The 27982-nt window shown below is 39.8% G+C and overlaps 1 protein-coding gene across 3 annotated transcripts in view; it reads left to right on the top strand.

Moving 5' to 3' along the window:
• Nucleotides 1-27579, top strand: part of hephl1a (hephaestin-like 1a) — a 31487-nt gene extending 3908 nt beyond the window's left edge. Inside the window, exons 3-20 of one of the 3 annotated variants that reach the window (XM_051665629.1) lie at nt 4159-4371; nt 4504-4695; nt 5605-5859; nt 6149-6317; nt 8881-9020; nt 9437-9568; nt 10982-11187; nt 11293-11443; nt 11538-11750; nt 22063-22273; nt 22364-22503; nt 22826-22954; nt 23062-23168; nt 24853-25078; nt 25166-25305; nt 25402-25612; nt 25845-25862; nt 25991-27579. In XM_051665629.1, the coding sequence (XP_051521589.1) occupies nt 4159-4371; nt 4504-4695; nt 5605-5859; nt 6149-6317; nt 8881-9020; nt 9437-9568; nt 10982-11187; nt 11293-11443; nt 11538-11750; nt 22063-22273; nt 22364-22503; nt 22826-22954; nt 23062-23168; nt 24853-25078; nt 25166-25305; nt 25402-25612; nt 25845-25862; nt 25991-26070 (2933 nt within the window). In that variant the 3' untranslated portion in view covers nt 26071-27579. Of the gene's footprint in view, nt 1-4158; nt 4372-4503; nt 4696-5604; nt 5860-6148; nt 6318-8880; nt 9021-9436; nt 9569-10981; nt 11188-11292; nt 11444-11537; nt 11751-22062; nt 22274-22363; nt 22504-22825; nt 22955-23061; nt 23169-24852; nt 25079-25165; nt 25306-25401; nt 25613-25844; nt 25884-25990 lie in introns of all 3 variants that reach the window. The other 2 variants (XM_051665628.1, XM_051665630.1) reach the window with 2 other exon arrangements.
• Nucleotides 27580-27982: the final 403 nt, after the last annotated feature.

Below are 27982 nucleotides of genomic sequence, written 5' to 3'. Positions count from 1 at the left end.
ATTCCTCTCCCACTTGGTTTTACCCGCGTGTCCCCTCTGTGCATTTTTGAGCGCTAAGTTGTTGTTGGTTTGTTTTTTTGCGGAAAGAAAGCGCGTGCACTAGCATGTATAGTTGCCAGATTGCATAAATTAAGTATGACATAAGGCAAAATATTTCCAATTTGTGCAAGTATAAATCTCTGATTGGGGTGTTGCATATATTATCTGGCAACCTTGAGCATATTAAAAGCTTGTGGATGCATGATAGGCCCCAAAGCCAGATAAATGAAAGATCTAATAAAAAATGTTCATGATAAATCAACCCACGGGCAGTAGTTTGCCCTGGTCTGCAATTGAGGGTGCTCCAAGTTTCGTTTGAAGGTGCTGAGCACCCTCAAGCATCCCCGTAGAACCGGGACTGCGGTTTACATGCACTGTATAAGAGGCGTACTCTGTACTCCTGTGTACATGCGTCTCGGTCAGAAAGCAGCTTTCTCCACAGCATCATAATTTCTCCATGACGCTTGTGTAAACACAAACTTGGCATACGAGGAAGACTTTACTATTTTATTCTCTGTTGCTTTGCTATATTTCCATATATTCCAGATTTGTTGCTGTGTTTGTTTTCTTAACTTTATATCATAACCTGCAGCGGAATTGCGCTGCAGTAGTGGGGATTCCCCTCTTACTTAAAACACCAGGATTCCCTCAATGTACGACCATATACAGTATACTTGAACGTCAGGGATCTGTAATGAGGTTCAAGGAATGAGGAAATGGTAGACGTTGATTCCAACTCAGGAATGTCACTTTTTATTAACAAAACAATCACGTTCACTTAAAAGGGTGTTCACGCACATGCGCAAACACCCATCAGAATTCCGCTTGTGTTTACATGGCCACATTAAGCTGCATTCTCAAGGAGAAACCTGGATGTGTTAAACCGTTTTCTCTTAATCCCTTTAAGGTGCTGTAAGCGATTTCAGCCATTCTACTTCCACGAGAATGAGCCGTTGAATTAGCCATGCCCCCTCTTTCCAAAACCCGCACTCTAAAGATAATAAATTAGCTTTACTGAGCCCGACATCTTGCAGAAACAGTTGTTTAAAACAACAGCAGCAAAATAGCACCCTCAACAGACAACTGTGATGAACAACATGGCTTAAAAATGGCAGTAAGCCTCAATAATTCGCTGCAACTACAATACTATGAGAACAAGCAAAATTATTGACATGTCAAAAGCGTCATTTTCCGTGGACCACGGACGTATTTATTTGCTGTTTACAGAGTCTAGAGCTGTCACAGAGACCGGTGAGATATCTCAGGACACTTATTTCATTAATATCTTTCAGGGAGTAGGAAATTTTTTTGCATACCTTTTATATGAAAAAAATCGCTTGCAGCACCTTTAAGCGACGGAAGGAAATTGGCGTTCTTGTTTACATGACGTTTCAGAATGCCACTTTCTGAAAAAAACATGGAATAATCAGTTTTCTTAAGTGCATGTAAACAGTCACTGTAACCCAGTTTTTTTTTTGTTTTGTTTTTTAAAGAAAAAGAGGAACGAGTCAAAGTTATTTTTTGTGGTAATCAACATTATGCAACAAATGCTTTTGATTGAGCTTAACTTGGATTTTAACCCAAAATATTTCTCTGTGTTGTTGTTTAGTTAGTATCAAAGCAAGGACATTTGCGGAAGTTTAACAGTCAAGATGACTGCATGACTATGTGACACTATTTTCAGTGGACTTTGCTGTTTGGTGTTTATACTGCAACTAGATTTACAGAGGTAATCTGAGCAGTCACTGAGCAGTTCAAAGGGCAACACACAGCAATTATCTGAAACAATTATGAATGCTTTTTAAAAATGACTACTTTGCACTGACGACACCACTTTATAAGCATAAAAACTATTATAAGATGTGCAGTTGTTAAACAAAATATTACCCTCCATAGGTCTATATTTTGTCTTTCATGAAATATGCAATGTAAGGGCCCATACATGTGTTCATTATGCAAGTAGGTTTAAACTGGACTTCATTGATGAATTGATTAAATCACATTATGGCAATCACAAGCTTTTTTAAAGGGGCCACTTACAATGTTAGTCAAAGTTTCTTGTGCTGAAACAGTTTAGTTTATCTTGACTATTTTCACCCTTTCTCTGACACTTACAAAATTATGTTTTGCAACTGTACCTTAAAAACCTAAAATGCTAATCTTTTATATGAATCTTGTTTTATAATTGGCTAAGCTCTTTGAATGTAAACTGAGTAATATATATATATATATATATATATATATTTTTTTTTTAGAAAAGTCTATCAACATTAATATTCACAGTAATATGGAGCCATCCATGGTCTCACCTGTGGTAATGGCCTTATTACAAATGCCACAGTTAAACAATGCTACAGCAATGGTAAACTTTCATATAGGCAAGTACAATTTAGAATTAAGGGGTTAAAACTTACATGAATTATGGAAAAATTATAGACAAATTTTCCTCCTGTTCTATCCTACTCCTGTTCTAACTGGCCATATTTGCGTTAAGATATTCTAAAGGTGACTTAAATCATTAGGCTTGTGTCCTGCTAAACTAATATAATTCTTGTTGAAATTAAATGTCCAAACTAATGCATGCAGTTACAGTCTCCAGTTGCCTTTATATTTTTTTTGCGAGGCGGGGGATTTTGGCTAGTGTAAGTGCTGAGTGGCTAGTGACCTTGGAAACTACTAGACACAGTGGCCGGTAAGCCAATAAGTTAATTTCAAACCCTGATAAGAATTATACGAGTTGCCACTGTTTGAAATAATGTGTACAATTTAAAAGTGTTAACATTGCGTTTACTTTCATTTGTATTCACAGTTTTCCTGACTAACCAATTTGCAGTGCCATAATGATTCTTAGCCATTTTTCAGGGTTTGTGAAGGGAAGTGAGGACCCAATAGCAGGAAGCCAACATATATTTAACAAAAGGCAAAAAAAAAAAAAAAAAAGTTCCCAGAAGGGCAAAAAACTCAGGAAACCGGAATCAACAGACACACCGAACAAGACACCTAAACAGGGATACAACCACAATGAACTGGCACAGGACAGAGAACACAGGCAGATTAAATACAAACAAACAAGGAGGGTGATGAGGAAAGGCAGGTGTAACAGATAAACTAATAACAAGGAAAATGAGATGGCATGGTTTTACTTAAGATAGCATAGACACAAGTGCACATGGCAAATGAAGAGCCAACAAAGCCATGTGCACTCACACAACACTAGTGTCAGTATCCAGCCACAAAAATATAAACACAACCAACCAAAGTGGCAGGATCCTGCCACTAGAAACACAAGACAGAGACAAACACAGAAACAGCTGACACCGCTGGACTGTTTTCTTGTTCCTGTCTTAATAAAAAACTACCAATATGAGCGTTCCAGTTGACCAACTAACAGTTGTTACCTTTGATACCATTAATAACAAGGAGACGCAAGTTTCTTTACTGCATCCTTTGCTAATGTGTATTTTTATGTTTATTTTAACTTTTTGATCAACAACTGAGTGTAAAGAACAAAGTATATGAAAAGAGAGTTTTCAATGAAAGTGTGTGGATCTCATCTTTGATGGACACACATTACAGGGAAGAAATTATCCATTTTAATTTCAAGCACCTTTAAACACTAATGAAACAAGGTGATTTTTCCAGGCCTTCCATTTAAAAAATAAATCTAAATTCAAGCACTTTCAGCACTTCAAGGACCTTGTGCAAACCCTGTAAATAGCATAGAAAAAGCATCATGGAGATCTTGATGTCTGACAAGTCATTTAATTTATGATCACATGGACAGAAAACAACCTTGCAAATATAATTTTGTACCTTTGATATTGTTGATTTATTTTGGGTTGCGACATTTCGAAATTCGATATATTGTCCCATCCCAATTACTGAATACTATGTTACAACCATGAAGATTTCTGAAAAACCCTGGACTGGGGAGGAAACATTGCATTGGTAAAATTTAGAGTATGTCTACATAGTACTTTGAACTTTTTTCCCCATAATATTTTCACTTAAAGTCCTATTTCTATTGCAGTTTTTCAAATTGCACTATGACTCCAAGAGTAGATCAAATTGGATTAGCTTTTCTATGTGTCACTTGTTGAGGAAATTAATCTGTTTTAGGAGCATTGTATCCAGATGGCACCTCTGGACGTGATAAGAGTGATGATGCAGTACCTCCAAATGAGACCCACACATACAACTGGACGGTCAAACAAGAGTACGCTCCCACTGAAGGAGATGCTAGCTGTCTCACCTGGATTTACCATTCACATGGAGATGCACCGAAAGATATTGCATCAGGACTTATAGGAGCTCTGCTCACCTGCAAGAAAGGTAAACGCACACAACCTCTAACTTTTCATGCATAGAATATTTCATAGCAGTAATAAGCACAGACACGCAACTCTACTAATTTCACTGTTTCTAATTATCTCTCTTCTCACCTTCTCTCTCTCTCTCTCTTAGGCATTTTGGACAATTCCGGTCAGAAGCGCTCTGATGTGGACGAAGATTTCATTCTGATGTTTAGTGTGGTGGATGAGAACTTGAGCTGGTATTTGGAGGAGAATGCTGAAAGGTTTTGCTCTGACTCAACTGCAACAAAAGAACTAATTGAAAATGTGGATGAGGACTTCAGAGAGTCTAACTATATGCACTGTAAGTCTAATGATGTCTCCAGGTTAAACTTTTATCTTCTCACCTTTTGTATTTATTTGGTAATCTTTCATATCAAGATGTTACAGTGAAGAATGTGTATTTGTAAATACACCACAAATGATTTTATTTTTGAAGAGGCTGACCTATTATGTATTTTAAATTGATTACACATCACTGACAATGCTTTTGTTGGAAAGAACCCTTTTTGTATCTATTCCCCTCTACAACAACAGCATTTCGAAAATTTTGCTTTGGTTTTCTTTTTTATGTCCATCGTTCACTTAAGTGAATGGCAAAATAAAAAGTAAAAATCTGGTCTATAGTGAGGCACTTACAATGGAAGTGAATAGGGCCAATCAACCAAATACTCACTGTTTCAATAGTATAGCAAGACTTAAACAATATGTGTATTAACATGATTTTATTGTGATAAAATTGTTTACTTGCCTCTTCTGTGTAAAGTTAAAGTTTTCATTGCCGTAACAACATGACGCCATAAACCTAAGATGACCATAGAAATGACAATTTAAACAACTTTACTGCCCCAATAATACACTAAATGAAACAGGATTAATGTAAGTGCTTTTATAAAATTATAAGCTTCATATTTCTGCCTTTAAACCCTCCAAAAATTGGCCCCATTCGCTTACATTGTAAGTGTCTCACTGTAACCCAGATTTTTCCTTTTTTTTAAAGAAATGGAGGGACATGTAGAAATTTTTGTGATCAACATTATGCCACATGCTGCCTATTGAGCTTAACTTGTACTGAACCCGAAATATTCCTTTTTAATAGTTTTAATGTGAATGATAAGTAAAATTATTGTATATGAAACTCGTACAGTTTAAGTTATCTCATATCCTTTTGCCATCTTTAACAACTCTTGTTCCTCTTGATCTTCCCCATCAGCAATAAATGGCTATGTTTATGGTAATTTGCCTGCACCGAAATTGTGTGTGGGGCATACTGTGTCTTGGCATCTCTTCGGCATTGGCAATGAGGTGGACATTCATTCTGCCTACTTCCATGGGCACACCGTCCTTGATCGTGGGCACCGCACAGATGTTCTTAGTTTGTTTCCTGCCTCATTTGTCACCGCGACAATGACCCCAAGGACGAAAGGAAAATGGTTGTTAAGTTGCCAAGTCAACGATCATGTACGAGGTAGTAACAGTTCCTGTAACTGTTTAAATGTTTTTGTCTGGAAAGAGTTGCTCTGTGTCGTTTTGATGCTTGTAATAGTGTTAATTTTTTACTAACACCTGTTTTATTTTTCTTGCAACGTGTTTCATTATGTCTACACATTTTAGCTGTTTAAAGGAAATCAGCTGGTATCACGGTCTGAAATTGGGTCACAGAAAATGTGTTTATAATTTAAGCTCCTCTTAGTTCCTATATTACATTTAACTTTATCTGAATCTCTATATCTCTGTTTATTTGTTTTTGAGAGCAGCAGGTATGCAGGGTTTCTATGAGGTCTCTGGCTGTGGGTCGACGGCCTCTCCGACAGAAGTCCCTGGCATTAAGAGACATTTCTACATTGCTGCTGAGGAGGTGTATTGGGACTACGCCCCTTCTAAGATGAACTACATGGAAAATACAACACTTACTAAACCAGACAGGTAAAAACTAAGAATTGGAAACTCAAGCTTAATTTTGTTATTTACACACACACCCATATATATAAGCGTGACACATTGTAACGATGCTGGCAAAGATGACGGTGAAGTGACGAGCCCAGTTTATTTTTAAAACATGGAAACCCAAAACCCTGACTACAAATGTGAACTATTCAAAAATATGAACTTGATTAGACTAAAACTAGACTTGACCTAGACATAGACATAGACTTAACAAAACAAAGTTACACTTAACAATACCAGACCATGGCAAACATGAGGGCTTAAATACAAGGACATGGGTAACAGGTAAACGAGACAACCAATCACAAGACTAAACTAAAAACAAGATAACAAGACTAAATTAACTTTTATACAATGAAAAGACAAGACTAATAACAAAGTAATCAAACAATGAACCAATGAAAACAAGACACATGATCAGAGGAAACACATGACAAGATCACATGAGGGAACAGGAAATGACATGACAGGAACAGGAACTAAACTTGAAAATAAAAGACATGAAAACAAGAACAAAACACAAACATGACACACATACACAATACAATAAATAGACTAAATCCCCATTTATACAGTCTATATAGAGTTGGGGTAACCTGGGCCCGTTCTAACAGATCTGTTAGTTAAATTATAATTCTGTTGTCATTTACTCAACCTTGTATCATTCCAACTTTCTTCCGTGGAACACCAAAGGAGATGTAAAAAGCCTCAGTCACCATTCACTTTCAGTTTCACTGTTTGAAATAATAAAGATGGAATAAACGAATGGTTACTGAGGCTGTCAGAATTTTCATTTTGGGTAAACTATTAAGATATAAGGTTAGTCGAAAGGCAATTAGGGCTGGGTGATATTTTATATATATATATATATATATATATATATATATATATATATATATATATATATATATATATATATATATGATATACACTGATGAGCCAAAACATTATGACCACTTACAGGTTAAGGGTATAACAATGATCACCCCCTAACAAGGTCACATGTCAAGGTCTGGGTATATTAAATGGTAAATGAACAATCAGTTCTTGTAGTCAATGTGTTGAATGCAAGAGAAATGGGCAGGAGTAAAGACCTGAGCGACTTCTGACAAGGCCAAATTGTTATGGCCAGACGACTAGGTTGGAGCATCTCTGAAACCGCAAGGCTTGTGGGGTGCTCCTGGTCAGAATTGGTGATTACCTACCGACTGGTCCGAGGAGGAACAAACCATAAACCAGCAACAGGGTGTTGGGCGCCCAAGGCTCATCAATGTGCGAGGGCAACGAAGGCTATCCTGTCTGATCTGAACTGACAGGTCTACTGTGGCACAAGTCACAGAAAATGTTAATGATGGTTAAGGGAGGAATGTGTCACAACACACAGTGCATTGCACCCTGATGCGTATGGGGCTGCATAGCCGCAGACCGGTCAGAATTCCCATGATGACCCCTGTCCACCATCGAAAGCGCCTACAAAGGGCACGCTAGCATCGGAACTGGACCTTGGAGCAGTGGAATAAGGTTGCCTGGTCCGATGAGTCGCATTTTCTTTTACATCATTTACCTGGGGAAGTGATGGCATCAGGATGCACTATGGGAAGATGACAAGCTGGTCGAGGGAGTGTGATACACTGGGCAATGTTCTGCTGGGAAACCCTGGGTCTGGCCATTCATGTGGCTGTCAAATTGACATGTGCCACCTACATTAATATAGTTGCAGACCAGGTACACCCCTTCATGGCAACGGTATTCCCTGATGGCATTGGCCTCTTTCAGCAGGCCAGTGCGCCCTGCCACACTGCAAACGGTTCGGGAATGGTTTGAGGAACATGATGAAGAGGTCAAGGTGTTTCCCTGGCCTCCAAATTCCCTAGATCTCAATCCCATTGAGCATCTATGGGATGTGCTGGACCAACAAGTCCCATCCAAGGCAGCTCCACCTCACAACTTACAGGACTTGAAGGATCTGCTAATGTCTTGGTGCTTTATTACACAGGACAACATCAGGAGTCTTGTTGAGTCCATGCCTCGGTAGGTTGGCGCTGTTTTTGCTGCACGCGGAGGAACAACTGCATATTAGGCAGGTGGTCATAATGTTTTGGCTCAGTGTATTATTGTACAAAACAAATAATCCTCACAATATAACAATACGAATTCCATATTATATTATAATAAAATTCAACTGGGCTCCAAAAAGGCAGTGACGCTGTATTTTTTGCTTTATTATTGTGTTGTGTTGGTGCATCTAAATTAAAATGATTAAATTTAGTTCTTCCTTGTGTTAATTTAGTGAAAAACTGTGAAAAACAGGCTTTTATGCTACTTGGCTACAATGGCTGTTTGGTTGAAATTAAACATCCTCTGATTTAAAAAAAAAAAAAAAAAAAAATTCCCAAAAAATATTTTTTTGTTTTGTTTTTAAGACAAATTTCAATATTTGAATTTGAGAAAAAAGAAAAAAGAAAAAAACATTCAATTTGATATAATATGTTAACGATGTCATAGAATTAAAGCTTCTGAGTTTGTCTTTCTCTCCCTGCAGTGACTCTGAAGTGTATTTCAGTCATGATGGTGGTAAGCTGGGTGGAAAATACTTAAAGGCCAGATACATTTCATACACTGATGGAACATTTACCAACAAGACACACATTGCGGGCTCAGATGTGCATCTTGGCATTCTGGGTAAAGTCCTTTTACTTCCATAAGTCAAACATTGACAATACACAGTCATCTCTCTTTTATGTCATTAAATTAAAAAGCAGCATGAAGCCCACATGATGCTCATGATAATTGTACAGGAATCATCATCAGGTTTTGCACAAACTTGTATAGTTCATGCCAGCTTGAGTTCATGCTGTCATTAAACTAAAAAGGGGACATACCATAAACTTAAGAAATTATGAAATTCATGTTAATTTTTCACTTGAATTGTTATGCTGAAAATATTATTATTATTAATAATGCAAAATAGAAGCATTTTCAAAGCGAACCCAAACTTTTGAACCCCACTGTTGTATCTTATATATTTATGAACACTGCTATGTCTTTGACTCACCATTTTATTCATAAACTTTCTCAATCACTTCTTACACTCTTAGGTCCTGTCATCAGAGCAGAGACTGGTGATGTTATCGTTGTCACATTCTTTAATAATGCTATGCGTGACTACAGCATTCAGCCACACGGTTTGCAATATGAGAAAGCCTATGAAGGAGCTATGTATCAGGATGGTAAGTCATTTACACCTACTGGTATACATACGAACACACAAATAGACTTACACATGAATATCCTTTAGTGATGTGGTAATTGTTTTTATTTAGATCTGAGAAATGAACACAATTTATATTTGATAGCTTTCTGCAGACTTTTCAATTCATTAGAATTCTAATCATTGCGGGGCCTGGGTAGCTTAGTGGTAAAATACGCTAGCTACCACCCCTGGAGTTTGCTAGTTCGAATCCCAGGGCATGCTGAGTGACTCCAGCCAGGTCTCCTAAGCAACCAAATTGGCCCAGTTTCTAGGGAGGGTAGAGTCACATGGGGTAACCTCCTTGTGGTCCCTATAATGTGGTTTGTTCTCGGTGGGGTGTGTGGTGAGTTGAGCGTGGTTGCCGCGGTGGATGGCGTGAAGCCTCCACAGGCGCTATGTCTCCGTGGCAACGCGCTCAGCAAGCGACGTGATAAGATGCGTGGGTTGACTGTCTCAGACGCGGAGGCAACTGGGATTCGTCCTCCGCCACCCGGACTGAGGCAAATCACTATGCGACCCCAAGGACTTAGAGCGCATTGGGAATTGGGCATTCCAAATTGGGAGAAAAAAAAAAAAGAATTCTAATCATTGCAAATTAAGTTTAGATAAAGCTGGCTGATTTTTCCAAGCAGAGGGAGACAGTGCCCATTAGCGTCTCTCAGCAGGAGGTGTTAATCACTTGACCATTGGGACTCACTGCTGAGTTAATGGCTTCAAGCACTGAGAAAACACATCTGTTTTTTTTTTGTTTTTTGTTTTTTTAAATAATTCCGTCACTGAGACGAAGAGACAAGATAAGCTGATCGGAACTTTTTATTACACTGCTGCATATCGTCACAAACGCTGATTAAAATCCATAGTGATTCTGTCATTCTGCAGAAATAATGCAAAAGCAACTAATGACGGATAAAAATAACCTTGACGAACATTTGATAGTTTTTGTGCATTTTAAAATATAACCTTGTGAAAGCCAACCGAACCATGAAGAAAATGCAACATTGTAATTATTTTAGCCCCTGTTTCGGAACAATCAAGCAAGCTACAGGTCTGAAAATGCCCCAAATAGCGCTCTTGCAATTGCAGTTTCACTCATGCTGTTATTTTGGCAAGCTCCACGTGACCGGGATCAGAGAGAGATTGTTTCGGTGAGTCGTTATGTGTGTCACCCCTCCACCATTTTTAATCGGCAAGTGTCATACCTCTGACTAAAGAGAGCAAGATCTCCACAAAACAGTCTGCATGTGTGACACCCTCAGCCAAAATGAGTTGTTTTGAGTCTGCTTGTGTAGAGCCAGCTTAAGACGTTTGTTAAAACACAAAGTAAACACAAGTGGACAGAGTTTAAGATTTTAGGTTCTCATGTAGTAACATTTACTTGTCTCCTCCACAGGTACTCAGAAAGATGGAGCCTCTGTGGCTCCAGGTGAAAAATTTACCTATCATTGGAGAGTAACAGAAGGTCCCTCCGACAGTGACCCTCCCTGTCTTTCATACTTGTATTATTCTGCTGTTGATCCTGTTCGTGACACTAACTCCGGTCTAATTGGGCCCGTACAAGTGTGCAAGAAAGGTGTTCTTGATGGGAGTGGGCATCAGGTAAAATCTCACAGACAACATACGAAATGCATTCCTTTTGGACAAGAGAAGATGAGTAAAATGTTTTTGTGATTTTCTTTCCATCCTACGTATGTGTATCTGAAGCGTGCGGACAATATTCAGCATGAGTTTTTTCTTCTATTCTCTGTGATGGATGAAAATGAAAGCTGGTATCTGGAAGACAACATTAAAAAGTTTGGCAGCAAGGAATCAGATACATCTGATGAAGAATTTCAGGAGAGCAATAAGATGCATGGTATACATACAATACATGTGTGTGTGTGTGAATATATAAGTTTGTTGTTTGACAGTGTTGTGATTCATCTAAGCATGTGTTTATTCCTTCTCAGCGGTGAATGGCTACATGTATGGAAACCTTCTTGGTCTGGAATTGTGTAATGGGGAACATGTTGTGTGGCACACACTTGGCTTGGGCACAGAGGTGGATATCCATGGTATCTATTTCCAAGGCAACACGTTTCAACGGGATGGGATGAACCGTGACACTCTGAATCTCTTCCCGCATACCACAGTGACTGTTAGCATGACACCCGACAATAATGGTAGGTCACAGCGCTTTTAGGTCTGTAGGTCAATGCTTATCCAGCACTTTTTAATCAAGTGAGGGTGGATGTTATGCTATGCGTTGATGCGTAACTTTTACCAATGTTACCGGTGTTGGATCCCACCCTCTGTCAAAACCCTAACCAAATAAGTCCAATAAACTAGCATGTCCTACTGTTGTCTGATTATAGTTTGTCTGGATAGTACATCCACTATAATCGTAGTGTCTCAAATACTAATAACAAACCTACAAAAAAAATGATCTTTGGCTGAACTTAATTTAATCGTGGACAGTATTTCCACATGTTTGAAATGTTTTCTTAACTTAAAATTAATATGTAATCTAACACAAACACTTTTGTGTAGAAAGAACCTAGTTGAATTGGGTAAACCCAACTAAAGTAGACATGTCAATGTAATTGAAATAAATCTCTTATGCATTTATGTACTAACTTGTGAAAAGGAATGTTAGCATGTAAAATAAATACATGCTGGTCAGAAGCACTACAGAGTGTAGTTAAGTAACTATATTAGTTAGTTATAGTTAGCACAGCATTTGCTCAATGAAGTGAGCAATACATTTCATATGTAACATCTACCTGTCCTCATTGTTAGCTCAAGCATCCCCTCTACACCATAATGGTAACCCCCAAAACTCCAACATAACCAACTCTTCTAAATCTCAATCTCCTAAACATAACAAAATATGAAACTCTAACAAGTATCTGCCTTTATATTCATCTTACACAAAGAATAACACTTAATTTGAACATTTACTCTTCCTGTCGAGTCCCATGCAAAGCATGCTGGAAAATGGAAATCCCCTGCCCTGTTTCATCAATGCTACATAAACACCTAAAAAGTATTCATGTAGTCCCAAATCAAATGGATTAAGTAAACTTCCATTTTACAAATTTTAAATGTATAAAACACAATGAAATCAAGTTGTGTTGCTTTAAGTCATTTTAAATGTACCCTTCATATTGTTGTAACAGTGGGTCAATGAAGGGATGCAAATTTTTTTTTTCATATCCATTTAATTATTCAAATACATTACAAATGCAATTCACATAGAACAATTCCTTGAATACATCGCTTTTATGATGTTATGAAACATGTTATGTTTTTAATTACTGATTTCAAAGTTATTTTATATTTTTTCTTGGGCTTAAATTAAAAAATGTCATGTGGTGTAACCATGTTCTGCTCTCGTGAAAAATTGGCAAAACAATCAGGATGGCAAAACGGTCAAGGGGATGTTTTTGGTTTCAGCATGTATGACTTTTGTTAGATAAGTTAATAGATAAAAAGGAAATGCACAATGTTATTCCATTTGACAGTAAACATTTAAAAACAATGAGGTTCCATTTGTTAACATTAGTTAATGCATTAGTTATCATGAACTAACAATGAACAATATATATTTTACAGAATATATTAATCTTTGTTAATATTAGTTTATACCGGGCACGGCTCGTCTATATGGGCAGAGCCCCGCCTAAATATTCATCTACTTGAAAACAGAGATTCATACTATAAACTGCCAATAATGTAATTTGTTTGCCCAAAAATGCGTTCAAAATGCTAAACAGTGTTTACTATTGATATTCAAGCATGTGGGGCAGAAAGTCTGCTGCCCTCCCTAACTCCACAGCACCCCTCAGTTGAAATCTGTGGTCAAATATGGTACTGCAATGAGCCCTTATTGAGACCCATTGGGGCAGAAATAAATCTGCCCATAAACGTAGTGTCAAACCAAAAATTATTTTAGTATTAGTGTGCACCAGCAGTGTGACAGATCACCAACATGGTGATTACTACTGATGAATGTGTGTGTAACAGTGTGTTGTTTCTATTGCAAATTCAACACAAATTGACCAAACAACTTGGTCCTGAAGAGCCAGACCCTTTCGATTACGGTTCACTTGACATTGCGGTAAACGCTTTTGGGGAATTCCTTCTCTGACCTAATTGAAGCCCTTGTATAACACTAATCCTATGATTGGCAATGGTTTTTGAGCCCCGCCAGTTTAGGTGCACAGTGTGGCGGGCACACATTTTCTTCCTTTTAGGCCGACATCATCTCGTCTTGACTAAGACTACATCTTGAAAAGCCCTCTCTTCGCCGTTGACATTTGTACTTCAGTGGACAGGACTTCCCTGCAGATGCAATAGGACGATTTATCGCCTGACTCTCTTTATCTGCAGTCAAAGACTCACCCGCCCCCTGCTGACAACGGGTTCTTTGCTTCAGACGCTCGTCGCCTTGACAACAGAGCCTCAGTGAGACTCCTACCCGCTTCCTGCAGCGTTCCGGCAGGAACTGTATCGTTTCAATATAAAATCCATCCGCGTAACGTTAAAAGTTCTAAAAAGAGCCGCTTGCGTGTATGCGTCTTTCTCAAGATGTCATTCCGTAAGTGTTCTGCATGCGAGAGACACACAAGTTTGCCCTGACTGTGAGAACATGAGTCTCTGGATGCTCTGGTCAAGGATCACCCTCGTTCTTAGGGACAATTCCGCTTTCCACACCCTCCCTTCTGCCTCCTCTGTGTTGAGTTCTGAGGGACCACATGAGGAGGCACGGTGGGGCTGCAAGTAGAGATGGAAGAATACAAGGAGGATCTGGCGCCGGTGCAAGCCCGAGCCCCTCGATCTTCCAACGCAGCGTCCTTGCCAGTGCAGTATGCACGTGACAAACTCTGGCCCTTTATTGGAGAGCATGGTCTGGTCACATTCAGTGGGTTCTGAAGGCGGAGAAGATGCCATGTCCCTCGCAGCATCAGACATAGGTGAATGGTCCATGAGGATGTTGCCGCCCCTTCCCTCAGTGAGGGAGAGATACGTGCACAGGCCACTGACAGAGAGCTCCTTCATGATTGAGGAGCTCGTTATCGAGTGGTCCCCTCCAGAGGAGCCGGAAAAGTCCCGCCTGGATGAGTGGTTCCTGCAGGTTGGCCGTCGCCAGCAGACTCTGGCCCAGAAAACTGATTTTTTTCCGGAGGACCACACAGAGCTCACAAAGATCTAGCGGACGCCCAAATCTTCTCGCGTCCAGATCGGAGGAGCTGCAGTTCTGATGGAAGTCGACCATGCAGAGTGGAAGGGATATTTGAAGCTTCCCCCTATTGAAGAGACAGTTACAGCCCATCTCTGCCCAACTACTGCTATGGGTTGGAAGTCCCGCCCCACCCACCGCTCCAAGCCGTGTCGACTGATGTCCGCACTCACTGGACGAGCTTATACGTGGGCGGGCCAGGCTGGCTCTGCCAGGCCTAAAGTCTTCAGGACAAGCTTCTCAAATATATAGATGAACAAGGCCAGAATCCTGAAGTATTTAAGGAGCACACTGCCACAGACTTGATGCTAAGAGCTACAAAAAATCACAGCACAGGCCATCGGGAAAGCGATGAGTAATCTGTAGGGGTGTGACGATACACTTGGCTCACGAGACGAGACGATACTGGGTTCACGTGGACGAGACGATATTTTAACACTATATACATTACCGGTCAAACTAACACTATATACATTACCGGTACTTTTTTTTTTCTTCACATTTTAGAATAACAGTAAAGTCATCAAAACTATGGAATAACATAAATGGAACTATGGGAATTATGTTGTGACTAAACAAAATCCAAAATAAATCAAAACTGTGTTATATTTTAGCATCTTCAAAGTAGTCACCCTTTGACTAGATTTTGCAGAAATGTACTCTTGACATTTTCTCAACTTCTTGAGGTATCACCCTGGGATGCTTTTTAAACAGTATTGGAGTTCCCATCTATGTTGGGCACTTATTATTTGCTTTTATTATTTGGTCCAAGTCATCAATGTCAAAAACTTTTTTTTAAAATAAATTTTAGTTCTGTAATGAAATAAATGAATATGGTGGCACAATTATATTTTTGTCTACAAAACTCATTTCAAACATTTAAGCATACGCCTTCAGATCAAAAGATTTTTAAGATCATGAGAAACATTTCAGGCAAGTGTTTAAAAACGTTTGACCGGTAGTGTATATGACTGGAAAAATAGTCTTTTATTCAACTGAAAGTCACAAAATGCAAAACAATGCAGGTGCATTTTGAAATGTTTTAACTAATCATCTTGTAATGAATGTCACTTCAGTTCTACTTTCTGAACATGAATTATCATATGCAGTAAAAGACAGAACAATATGTAAGCACTGTAAAAGGTTTTGCCACAAGCTCAACTGACTGGCTTCTCTCCTGTATGATTTCACATGAGTCTCTTCAGACCTGGTTGATTTTAGTTGAGAGCTGCAGTGGTTCTGTAGGTGTCTTTGCATAGTGCTTGTGTTAGCCACGGTGTACGGCACTATTTTCTTACAGTGCTTACATATTGGCTGTGTCTCATTTGGAAGGCTGCGTCCTCCGGAGGTCGCATTTGTCGGCTGCATACGTCATCGAGGCGGTCTCGAAAAAAATGAAACGAGACAGCCTCGATGACGTATGCGACCTCCGGAGGACGCAGCCTTCCAAACGAGACACAGCCTTTGTTCATGTCTTGTCTGTCTCTCTGTCGCCGTTTATTGTTTCCACCGGGTACCTAAAATGCTGCCACACAAACGATTTAAAAGTGGTGGCGGCATCTTCTATGCTAATTTCACCCTCACACTCCGTCATGCTGATATCGTGAGACAGCTTTTCACCTCAACGAGAAAATATCGTCACGTTTTAATATCGTGAGATCTCATCACACCCCCTAGTAATCTGCTGTTTTTGGACCGGCATGTCTGGTTAACACTCACGGAGATGCGTGACACAGGAAATAAAGTCCTCCCTGACGGTCTCTTCGACAACACTGTGTAAGGCATCTCTGAGCTCTTCATCGTGGTGCAAAAGCAGTCACAAGCAATTAAGCACTTTTTGCAATTTCTCTTCACGCTTCTCACACCCAACACACTATGCTTAACCGCTTCCCTATGGCGAGCAGCACTTTATCTCCTATAGTGAGCAAACCGATGCACCCGCTGTCTCACAAAGTGGACGTGTGGTGAGCTCTCACAGGTGTGTCAGATTGGGTGCAAAAAACATGTATTGTTCGTATAACCATGTTCAAGTTTGCATGCTGGCCACCTCGCTTCAACGACATTCTACTGTCCATGGTTCCATCACCAGACACGCTGTTACAGGCAGAAAATTCACAATATCCTTGCAAAAAAATATGATGGAGATTGTTCCGGAATACCATGACCACAAAGGGTTTTACAGCCACTTTTCTCATTCTGAAAAAGACACCGGGCTTCAACCTATTTTAGATCCGAGACGCTTAAATCACACGCTTTCAAAACACCCGTTCAAAATGTTAACTTGGAAACAGATCTTATCGCACAACCGCCCACAGGACAGGTTTGCATTAATAGATCTAAAGGACGCATACAAATTGTACCAAATAACAGACTGTTGTTGAGATTTGTGTTCAAAGGAACTGCATATTAATTAAAAGTCCTCCCTTTCAGCCTGTATTTGGCTCCCCGCACATTCACAAAATGTGTCGGTTGAAGATGAGCAGCATGCGCATTCAGAATTACCTCAAAGATTGGCTTGAGAGGCTCTGCTATGAGAGCACAGAGACTTGATACTTCACCATTTAAACAGCCTTGGTCTCAAGGTTAACAGAAAAAAGTACACTTTCTTCCAGCCAGCAAATCTCCTTTTTGGGTATTCGACTTGACTCCGTGATGATGCGTGTACACCTCACGAGAGAGTGCATTCAGACGATTCATCGGTGTCTGTCTCAGTTCAAACTGGTGATATTATTTCCACAAGTAATTTCAGAGATTGCTGGGTTTCATGATGGAAGCATCCGCAGTTATGCCGTTAGGACTTTTACACATTAGACCTCTCCAGTGCTGGCTCAAACATCACGTACCATGGCACGCCTGACACTGACTCGCCGCTGTCTGGCTTCTCTAGAACCATGGACAGCTCCAAACTTTTGTCAGCATGATAGTGTGCTGGGTCAGGTTTTCAGGCAAAAAGTGGTTACCATGGATGCATCCAACACGTGGCACATAAACTGCCTGGAACTGCTGGCTGTCTTCTTAGCCGTGAAGGCTTTTCATTCCGACATAGTGAATCATCACGTCGGACAACATGTCAGTAGTGGCGTACATAAATTGCCAGGGTGGAACTTGACAACGCCTCATATGGAGCGAGCACCATCTCCTTTCCCTGCGAGTGACATATGTCCTTAACCACTTAAACTGCGGAGCAGACATGCTGTCGCACCAGGGACTGAGGATTTGGGAAGTATTCTGCAAAGCTGAAATTGACCTATTCGCCTCTGCGTAGACCGCCCACTGCCCTCTTTGGTACTCCATGTCCTGAGCCCCACTGGGGGTGGACGCCTTGGCTTACAAGTGGCCGGCGAAACGCAAATACGTGTTTCCCCCAGTATATCTCCTTCACTCTATCATCTGCAAAGTCCGAGAGGACAAGCAAACTGTTCTGTTGGTTGCGCTGAAATGGCCCAACCAGTCCTGGATTCCGGAAATTATGGAGATATTAGACGGCCCTCCATGGTAAATACCACTGAGGAGTGATCTCTCAAGCACAAGGCATGATTTGGCATACCCTTCCGGAGCTGTGGAACCTACATGTGTGGCTCCTGAACAGAATACAGCGAATGAGCCAGAATTGGCTCAGTCGGTAACAAACACCATTTTGCAGGCACCGTCCAAAATGGCACGTGTTTGCAGATTGGTGCTCCTCACATGGCAAGGACCCAGTGAATTGCTCCATAGTGGAAATTCGTACATTTCCTTCAAGAGCCGCAGGATGCAGGTCTTATTTACTTACAATGCTTAAGGTCTATGTAGCAACTATTTCTGCATTTTATGCCCCAGAGGCTGGCTCCTCTATAGGCAGACATGATCTGATCATAAAGATCCTTAGGGAAGTGAGGCGCTTAAACCCCCCTCGCCCTGTTACAGTCCCAACGTGGGATTTTAAATCTGGTGCTGAGGGCGCTCACGAGCCCTCCGTTCGAACCATTGGAATCCGTTGAGTTGTGTGTGCTTTCCCAAAAGATTGCACTTCTGTTGGCTCTGGCCTCAGTTAAACAGGTGGTTGACAGTTCATGTCTGGAATTTGGACTGGGGCTTTCAAAGGCTATGGCTTTGCATGCCATTTAGGGCACAGGTAGTTCACCTACAAGCTTTCTCTCCCTCACCGTTTATTTCGGATTAGGAGCAGTTAGCAAATTTATTATGCCCTGTGCTGGTATTACACACATGTGGAGTGCACCTGCCAGTTTAGGCTGTCAGATCAGCTCTTTGTGTAATGGAGGATGCACAAAAGGCATGTCCGTATCTAAGCAAAGGCTCTCTCACTGGATCGCTGACGCGATCACCCTCACCTGTAATTCACAGGGCATGAAATGCCCTATTGGTGTGAATGCATTCAACTAGAGACATGGCCTCTTCATGGGCATGGACAAACTATGTGTCCCTATAGGACATTTGCCTTGCAGCAGGATGTTCTTCGCAAAACACGTTCACAAGGTTTCATAATCTAGACATCCATCTCTCCATGAGTCCTCTCTGTCTAGAGAGCTTACTATCCTAACACCCAACGGGTGAGCCCAAGCCCAATCTCCTTTATTATGGGCGGTTTACCTGTTATTTTAAAACAACTGTTATCCAAGTTACACTCTAAAGCAGTGTTGGATATTATTGTAATCTAATTACATTTTGCGGTAACAGTAATGTAATGCATTTTAAGTAATTTGATTAGTTACAGACATGAATAAAATGATGTTACTTGGATTACGCATTTATTGCTAAAACAATAATATTAATTTAGTAGAATGTATTTTTAAAATGTATTACATTCCTATGTTAGTACTTTTTATGTGTGTTGCTGTGTCAGCTAATGATTATGCGCTCTAAAAAACCACCATGGAATAGAGGACACATAGATGCGACGGCAGATGAGTGAGTGCCGTTACTATGGATGCAGCGGAGTGTAGTTTATTCAAATTGAAAATGAAAGCAAAGCGTTTCAAGTTTTCATACTCTCACAATCAACCACAGCGTGTGCTGCGTCGGCGTGCTCCCAGCCCTGGCTGGAGGAGAGAGGCACGTATGGCTGGGCTGGCGACAAATCCTCAAATCTGTGCTCTACCCCATCCAAATTTGTTTTCAGAAATGTTTTCAGTTCATTAGTATTCTTTTTCATATTTCACACCAACACAAACACAGGTAAACAAGCATACTTTACTCCCTCTCCTTCATGGTGTTCTTCAATAACACTTAACATAAAAACATTTTGATTTAGATTTTGGTTGGCAACAAGTCAACATTAAGATAAATCGTTCTTAATTAGAATATTAGAATCAACCGTTCTTAGGGTGCTGCCTTGTGGTGGAATAATGCAAGGGCAAGGACACCACATACAGTTGATGTCAGAAGTTTACATACACTTAGGTTGAAGTCATTAAAACAAATTTTTTTAACCAATCCACAGATTTAATATTAGCAAACTATAGTTTAGGAAATCTACTTTGTCGTTTAGGACATCTACTTTGTGCATGACATGAGTAATTTTCCAACAATTGTTTACAGACAGATTGTTTCACTTTTAATTGACTAAACCACAATTCCAGTGGGTCAGAAGTTTGCATTCACTAAGTTAGCTGAGCCTTTAAGCAGCTTGGAAAATTCCAGAAAAAGATGTCAAGTCTTTAGACAAATGACAGGAGGTGTACTGAATCGGAGGTGTACCTGTGGATGTATTTTAAGGCCTACCTTCAAACTCGGTGCCTCTTTACTTAGACATCATGGGAAAATTAAAATAAATCAGCCAAGACCTCAGGAAAAATTTTTTGGACCTCAACACATCTGGTTCATCCTTGGGAGCAATTTCCAAACACCTGAAGGTACCACGTTCATCTGTACAAACAATAGTATGCAAGTATAAACACCATGGGACCACGTAGCCATCATACCACTCAGGAAGGAGTTGCATTCTGTCTCCTAGAGATGAACGTAGTTTGGTGCGAAAAGTGCAAATCAATCCCAGAAAAACAGCAAAGGACCTTGTGAAGATGCTGGAGGAAGCAGGTAGACAAGTATCTATATCCACAGTAAAACGAGTCTTATTTCGAAATAACCTGAAAGGCTGCTCAGCAAGGAAGAAGCCACTGCCTTACGCCCCGACTGCCAGCGGGTCATCCCCGCCTTCCTCGATCTGGGAGGAGACAGGAGGGGAAAAACAACAAAACAAAATGGCGAGGGAAAGGCCAACACAGAGTGACAGAGAGAGAGAGAGGAGAGAGAGAAAAAGAAACTCACCGGTTCTCTGATGCGCCGTCGCGTGGTCCTCGATCACTACTCCACCCTCTCAGGCGGACTGCAGCCGCTCCTCCCCGGGCAGACCGGAGTCAGACCACTGACCCCCAGCGGACAGAACGCCCCTCCGCGTTCCCGGCGTCCCGTGGGGACACTACTCCGCCCCTGGCAGCGGCCCTACCACTCCAGGCGGTTGGGGAGTCGCTTCCCTCCTCCCCCCGCGGACGGCGGTCTTCTCTTGACCCCTCCGCGTTCCCAGGGGACGGCAGGGCACTCCTCCACCCCCGGCAGCGGCTCCCTCGCTCCAGGCGGTCGGGGAGTCCCATCCCCACTCGCCTCGCGGACAGCGGCCGTTCCCCACGTCCGGGTGGTCGGGCTACTCCGTCCCCCGTCGGATGGCAGCGGCGCTCCCCTGGGTGGACGGCAGTGTCGAGGACTCTGCGACGGGAATCCCTCCTCCTTCCCGGGTTTTGGCACTAGTGTAAGGGGGTTCAGTGGAAAGGAGGAGGCGAGAACCGGCTTAATAATATAAATAATAATTTAATAAACAATTTAAACTAACACACAACCAAAAACCACACAGTGCAGCTGCCTGCAATTCTCTCTCTCTCGAACTGTTGTCCCCGCCCGCCTTTATCCCTAGCGCACCCCATCAGGTTGATTGGGGACCGGGTGTGTCTCATTCCAGCCCGGCCCCGCCCTCCTCGGCTCTACACTGCCCCACCTATATCTGTGGTCACGAGCCGCTACTGGTTTATGCAAGTACTATTGTTCATTGTTAGCTCATAGTGCATTTTACTATTGTTAACATATACAAATTTTAATTTAAAAAAATGTATTAGAATGTTTAAATTTATCCAAGATTAACAAATGTTGTACAAGTATTGTTCATTGTTAGTTCATGTTAACTAATGTAGATAACTATTGTTAACAAAAGGAACATTATTGTAAAATGTTACCAAAATAAACTTTATGCCCTTTTACCTCAGGTATTTTTGAGCTGAGCTGTCATACAGGTGATCACTACACTGCAGGTATGCGCCAACATTACAAGGTCAAGTTCTGTTCGGCAAAGACTCCCGCACTAGAACATTTCACCTCTAATGAACGCTACTACATAGCAGCAGAGGAAGTTGAATGGAATTATGCCCCAGACCGTAAATGGGAACTGGAGAAACACATGACTACACTGGAGGATAGGTATACACACACACTTACTCGCACTAGAGTTAAACTTTGAGTGTCATTCATGTATAGACTATCTGTTCTTTTTCATCTTACATTATTCAGCCCTGGAAGTATTTACCTCAATCAATCAAGTAATAGGATTGGTGCTAAGTATAAGAAGGTGGTGTTCCGTGAATACACAGATGGGACATTCACCGAAAAGAAACCCAGGCGTGTAGAGGAAGAGCATTTAGGAATAATGGGTATGGCACATCTGACTTGAAAGTGTGAACTGTAAACTGTCAACTTTTTTTTTTCAAAATAGAAACATTCTGAAATTGAAATTTGATGTTATATGCCACTGAGATTTTCTCTCAGAAATTTTGAAACCTGTTTTGAATACCTATATATATATATATATATATATATATATATATATATATATATATATATATATATATATGGTAATATCATTATTAAACATTAGTTTATAGATGAGTGGTAGATGAATCACCAGTGAAATAGCTGGTCTCTTTGTTTCAGCTCTTTATCTTTGTAATTCTATGAATCTTATTTTGTTTTCAGGTCCCATACTTAGAGCTGAGGTTGGTGAGAAGATTCAGGTTGTGTTTAAAAATAATGCCCGCAGACCATATTCTGTACATGCCCATGGAGTAAAGACCAATGATTCCAATCAGATTTATGTTCAACCAGGTTTGTGCATTTAAACGGTCTTACTGTGTGGAGGAAAGTGAATAGCATTGTTTTGTATTCTTTATGTATATCTTTCTACAGTATGTACATGTTTGTGCGTGTTATAGGTCATGTGCTGACATACAATTGGACCATTCCAGAACGATCAGGTCCAGGTCCCAATGATCCAAATTGTATAACATTTGCCTACTACTCATCTGCCAGCTTTGTTGAGGTACAATACATAAACATCTCTCACAATGAAGGTGTTTAGCATCAGGGACTGAAAACAGAAACGGTATTTGTTTGTTCCGGCGTTCCGCGGCCTCATTTTCAAACGCTAACCGGTTAGAATAAAATAAAGAACGGGTTCAGAGCGTTCAGGGCCATCTAAAATCAGTTGATAGTCTAAATCTTTAAAAACAATTTTTTTAAACCTTTGTGTACCCACAGAGAGCAAATGGACAGACCATATTCTTCTGGAGCTAATAAAGTCCTAAATCAACCTTATACTGATTTATTAACCAACATTGGGGTAAAACAGACGGAAGCACACACTCACTGCTCTTGGCTCTTTAGCTGTAATAAGCCATATGAAATCAAAAATTGTCACAAAGTAAGGCCTAAATAAAAAAATAAACTATGGATAAATAAACAAATTACAGGTCTGCTTCTAAGTCAAAATACAGCAACATAAAATACCATAATTCAGTGAAGACTTGGAAACAACTGATAAATGTACTTTTCACCTCCTGATATTTTTTACCTGTATCTACAGTAGATTAACCATGTATTAGGGATTCAGATTAGAAGCCTAATTTGCGTGCTTTCCAAATTTACTCATTCAGCCTTCTGTTTAATAGTTTGGCGTAGTAGCATTGAGAGAACACGAGGGTGATATAAAATGTACTGAAGCCAGACCGCAGGTAGGAAAAGCACCGGTATCACACACACAGGATGAGCTGATGCGGCGCGGCAGTCCAAAGTTACTAAGGTTTTTGTACTTCAAGAATGAACAAAGTGACGTTGATGAGTTTGCAGGATAGTGTATGAAACTGGTGTAACTGCGTAAACTGAACGATTAGAAATAGCAGCGTTTATTATGCAATTTATCTGTATGTATCCTTGAATAGGTCGTTCATTCAAGCTATCAAACTACAAAACGACATACTTGTTACTGAAAATACATTGTGTAGGCTCTATGAAAGATGCATATAAACAATATATCATCCAGTGATGGCTAGAGTAAATAATCTTTGTCCTTTGATAATGATTTGGGTCTAATTTAATGGAAAACTATGTGAGTTGCACTCCGTGGCACTGCAGAATTTTGATGCTGAGTGCTGGTGTGTGAGTTACGAATTTTAGAATGCACCATGTCATCTGCCAGACATGTCCGACCCCCTTTAATATACCCTGCTGCTCACGCTTTACCAAAGTTGTGTTGAAAAATACGTTTGAAAAGACAAAAACTATTGTACGTAGAGCAGCCCTATTTATATCTGAAAGACATCCCGATATATATCGATAATCATTTGGAAAATCTTCCGATTATCAATGCGTGACAAAGGCATTGATCCCAAGCCTGTCCTGCATGCATATGTAGTAATTATACAGTATATAGTTGTTGTAAAAGGTTTTCAGCATGTCACGAAAGGCTACATCCACGTCGTGCCAAAGAAAATTGATGCAGCAGTTTCTTTCAGGATCAAAGCACATGCTTATGATCTACTAAAATGAGAGAAGCTATTTATGGTTACCAGCATCTAAACGTAATGATTTCATTCTGGAACAGTTAAAAGAGACTTCCCGTTCCTGTTTTTGGTCATGTTCTGCAAAAAAATAAAAACCTTCCTTGAACCGTTTTTAGTTCTTGTTTAGCATACAAGAAGCACATGTACTAAGTGAATGTTTTTCAGGACTTGATGAGCGGTTTGGTGGGTCCACTGATAGTGTGCCGTAAAAACACCCTGAATGCCGACAGACGCAGAAAAGACATTGATAAAGAGTTTGCCCTCCTTTTCATGGTGTTTGATGAAAATAATTCCCACTACCTAGATGAAAACATAAGAACGTACCTCAAGACAGACCCAGACCAATTTAAAAAATATGATGAGGACTTTATGGAGAGCAACAAAATGCATGGTAAGTGTGTGTTATTGTGTATGAGAAATGCAAAGTACCTACTATTCGACAATTTTTTAGAAGGACTCAAAATTCTCTCTTTCTCAGGTATTAATGGAAAGCTGTATGGTAATCTGCATGGATTAAATATGACAGAGAAAGACAAGACTGAATGGTATCTGTTAGGACTGGGAAGTGAGGTGGACATGCACACTGTGCACTTCCATGCTCAGAGCTTCATTTACAAAGTAGATACACAAACACATTTACACATATTTTAAAACCTCAAAAGATAAGCTTTGGAGTTTAAATATCTCTCAAACACTTTTATTTGTGTCTTTCAGACAGATCAGTCCCATCGTGCTGATGTATATGACCTGTTCCCAGGGACTTTTCAGACCATTGAGCTGATTGCAGGAAGTCCTGGGCAGTGGCTGCTGCACTGTCATGTGACTGACCACATCTATGCGGGCATGGAGACACTTTTCACAGTTCATCCTAAAGTTGGGGTGGAAGAAAAAAGGCCCAGTTTGGACTTAGAAGATAACAATTTTGGTATGATGCCACTAGGTTCCTACTAACTAACATTTCTGGTGAAAGGAAAAATTGGGAGTCAGAACTGTTGCTTTCCTTTTTGAGAATAAGGAATCTCTGAAATCTGCCTTTACATATCACTTTTCTTTGGTAAATAACTGTTTAGAGAGGATGGATGAATACAATGAATGAATGTCAAAGTCAATTTTCATTATGTTCTTTGTTTTTTTCTTGTTTACTCTCCTGTCAACAGAATCCACTGGCGAGAATGGTAGGAAGACAGTCAATATTGGTAGAGAAACATTTGTATTCATCATTTTGTAGTTGTTCTTACAAAATCATTTGATGTGAAAGTATAATGAGAAAACTGATCAAGAATGTTATCCTGTTTCTTTCCAGCCTTCAGTCATTTTACAAGCCTGTCCACTGCCATGCTGTATTTCTTTGGATTGGTCCTACTGAGCCTTGTAACACATTAGAAGAGATCAAAGTGACCATAAGCCAGTCAGAATCAAAATTTATTGGAACAGCACTGATGTTCTCCACTTATGTACCTCATCTAGCATTCTCATTGCACTGCTGTTGAAGAGACTTCTCGTGTTTTGTAAAAAAACAACACATAGCATGTCATCAATTTTGGAGGCATTGACTGTTTATAGTTAAAGGAATAGTTCACTCAAAAATGAAAATTCTCTCATCATTTACTGACACTTATGCCATCCCGGATCTGTATGACTTTCTAAAGCAGAACACAAATGAAGATTTTAAGAATTTCTCAGCTCTTTTCTATGGAAAGAATATAGTATCAAAATTATTAACACATGCATAAACAATTATACATCCATTTGATAAATGCCACACATGTATCTTGCCATCAACACACAAATGCCTTTCAACTTGTGTCTGTGAAATTCAGAACTGAATGAACGTGCCACAGTTTTTACAAAAATAGACACATTTATGAAATAAAATGTTCTGTTTTGTATAAATGTATTACAATTTGTGCATGCAACCATAGGAAGATGTTTCAAATCAAACACAAAATGAACTTGTGAAGTGTTGAATGCACATTTCTGGAACAACTGACATGCATGCATTCATTAATGTCTGTTTGTGTCAACTCTCATTCATTTGAATTTTGAGACTTCCTTTCAGAAATTGTGTGTCTGTAACAAGGCCAAACATTCAAGGGTATGTAAACTTTTAATCAGGGCCATTTGGTTGATTTCTGTTATCATTATGAGGAAAAAAAAGGAGCCAAAAAACTTTGATAATAAATGGCTTCATATGATCACTATCATTAAATATCAATATAATTTTTTGCATGATCAGTCAAATTTTCAAAATCAATGCCAAAATTTCACAATTTCTGCCAGGGTATGCAAACTTTTGAGCACACCTGTAAATATTGATCTGAATTGAACCATTGGAGTCTTATGGATTACTTTTATGCTGCCTTTACATGCTTTTTTGAGTGTCAACATTTTGGCACCCATTCACATGCATTGTGAGGACCTACAGAGCTGAAATATTCTTCTAAAAATCTTAATTTGTGTTCTGCAGAAGAAAGTCATACACATCTGGTATGGCATGAGTGTGAGTAAATGATGAGAGAATTTTTTGGGATAACTATTCCTTTAACAATGGAGTCTTTCTGTGTTGTTGCTGTCGCAGACCTTTAGGAAATGTATATCTATAGCATCAAATCGAAACAGGATTTTAAAGTAATGAACTTTACATTTTAATTTATAGCTTGTGACTACAGATACTCCAATAGATACTGACTGGTAACACACATTTAGTAAGATGTATTTAACAGTGGTGTATCCAGGACATTTTTACTGGGGTGGCCGAGATGGGGCACAGACCTAGTGTGGGGTGGTGATACCGGGAGAACCTTTATGAATGGCACATGATCAAAATGTGTAAATATCGCATTGCTTTGCTTCAACATCTACACATGTAGAATAAATGAATTCTTAAACTCATGTTAGCATTCTCTGAATTGTTTGTATTCAATATCAGACTGTTGTTTTGACATTTGACAGTTTTCTATTCCTGTTCTATTTCAACCTATTACAGTTTCTGGGAATCTCTGGTTATTTTAACATAACATCCATTTTTAAATCAGTAATTGTTTAGGAAAAGTCAGTTACACATTTTTAAGAGCTATTCTCATTGTAGAGAATTAATCTGCGTATAACATCAGGTATAGTTTATAATCATAAAAAGATACAAGTACAGGTGATAACTGATTGAGGCGCAATTCAATCAATTATTCATTCATTTATTAGCTATAACTGCACTGTCCAGCAGAAATATTGTTAAATTGGGTACAAATCAGTGTGTGAAATTGGCTACGAGGGCTTATAGGTGTCTGTCTGGAAACCC

The sequence above is a fragment of the Myxocyprinus asiaticus genome, chromosome 31, assembly GCF_019703515.2.
Source record: "Myxocyprinus asiaticus isolate MX2 ecotype Aquarium Trade chromosome 31, UBuf_Myxa_2, whole genome shotgun sequence".
In the NCBI taxonomy this organism is placed as follows: Eukaryota; Metazoa; Chordata; class Actinopteri; order Cypriniformes; family Catostomidae; genus Myxocyprinus; species Myxocyprinus asiaticus.
Note: the sequence above shows the minus strand (reverse complement) of the source record. Positions and strands in the feature narration are given on the sequence as shown.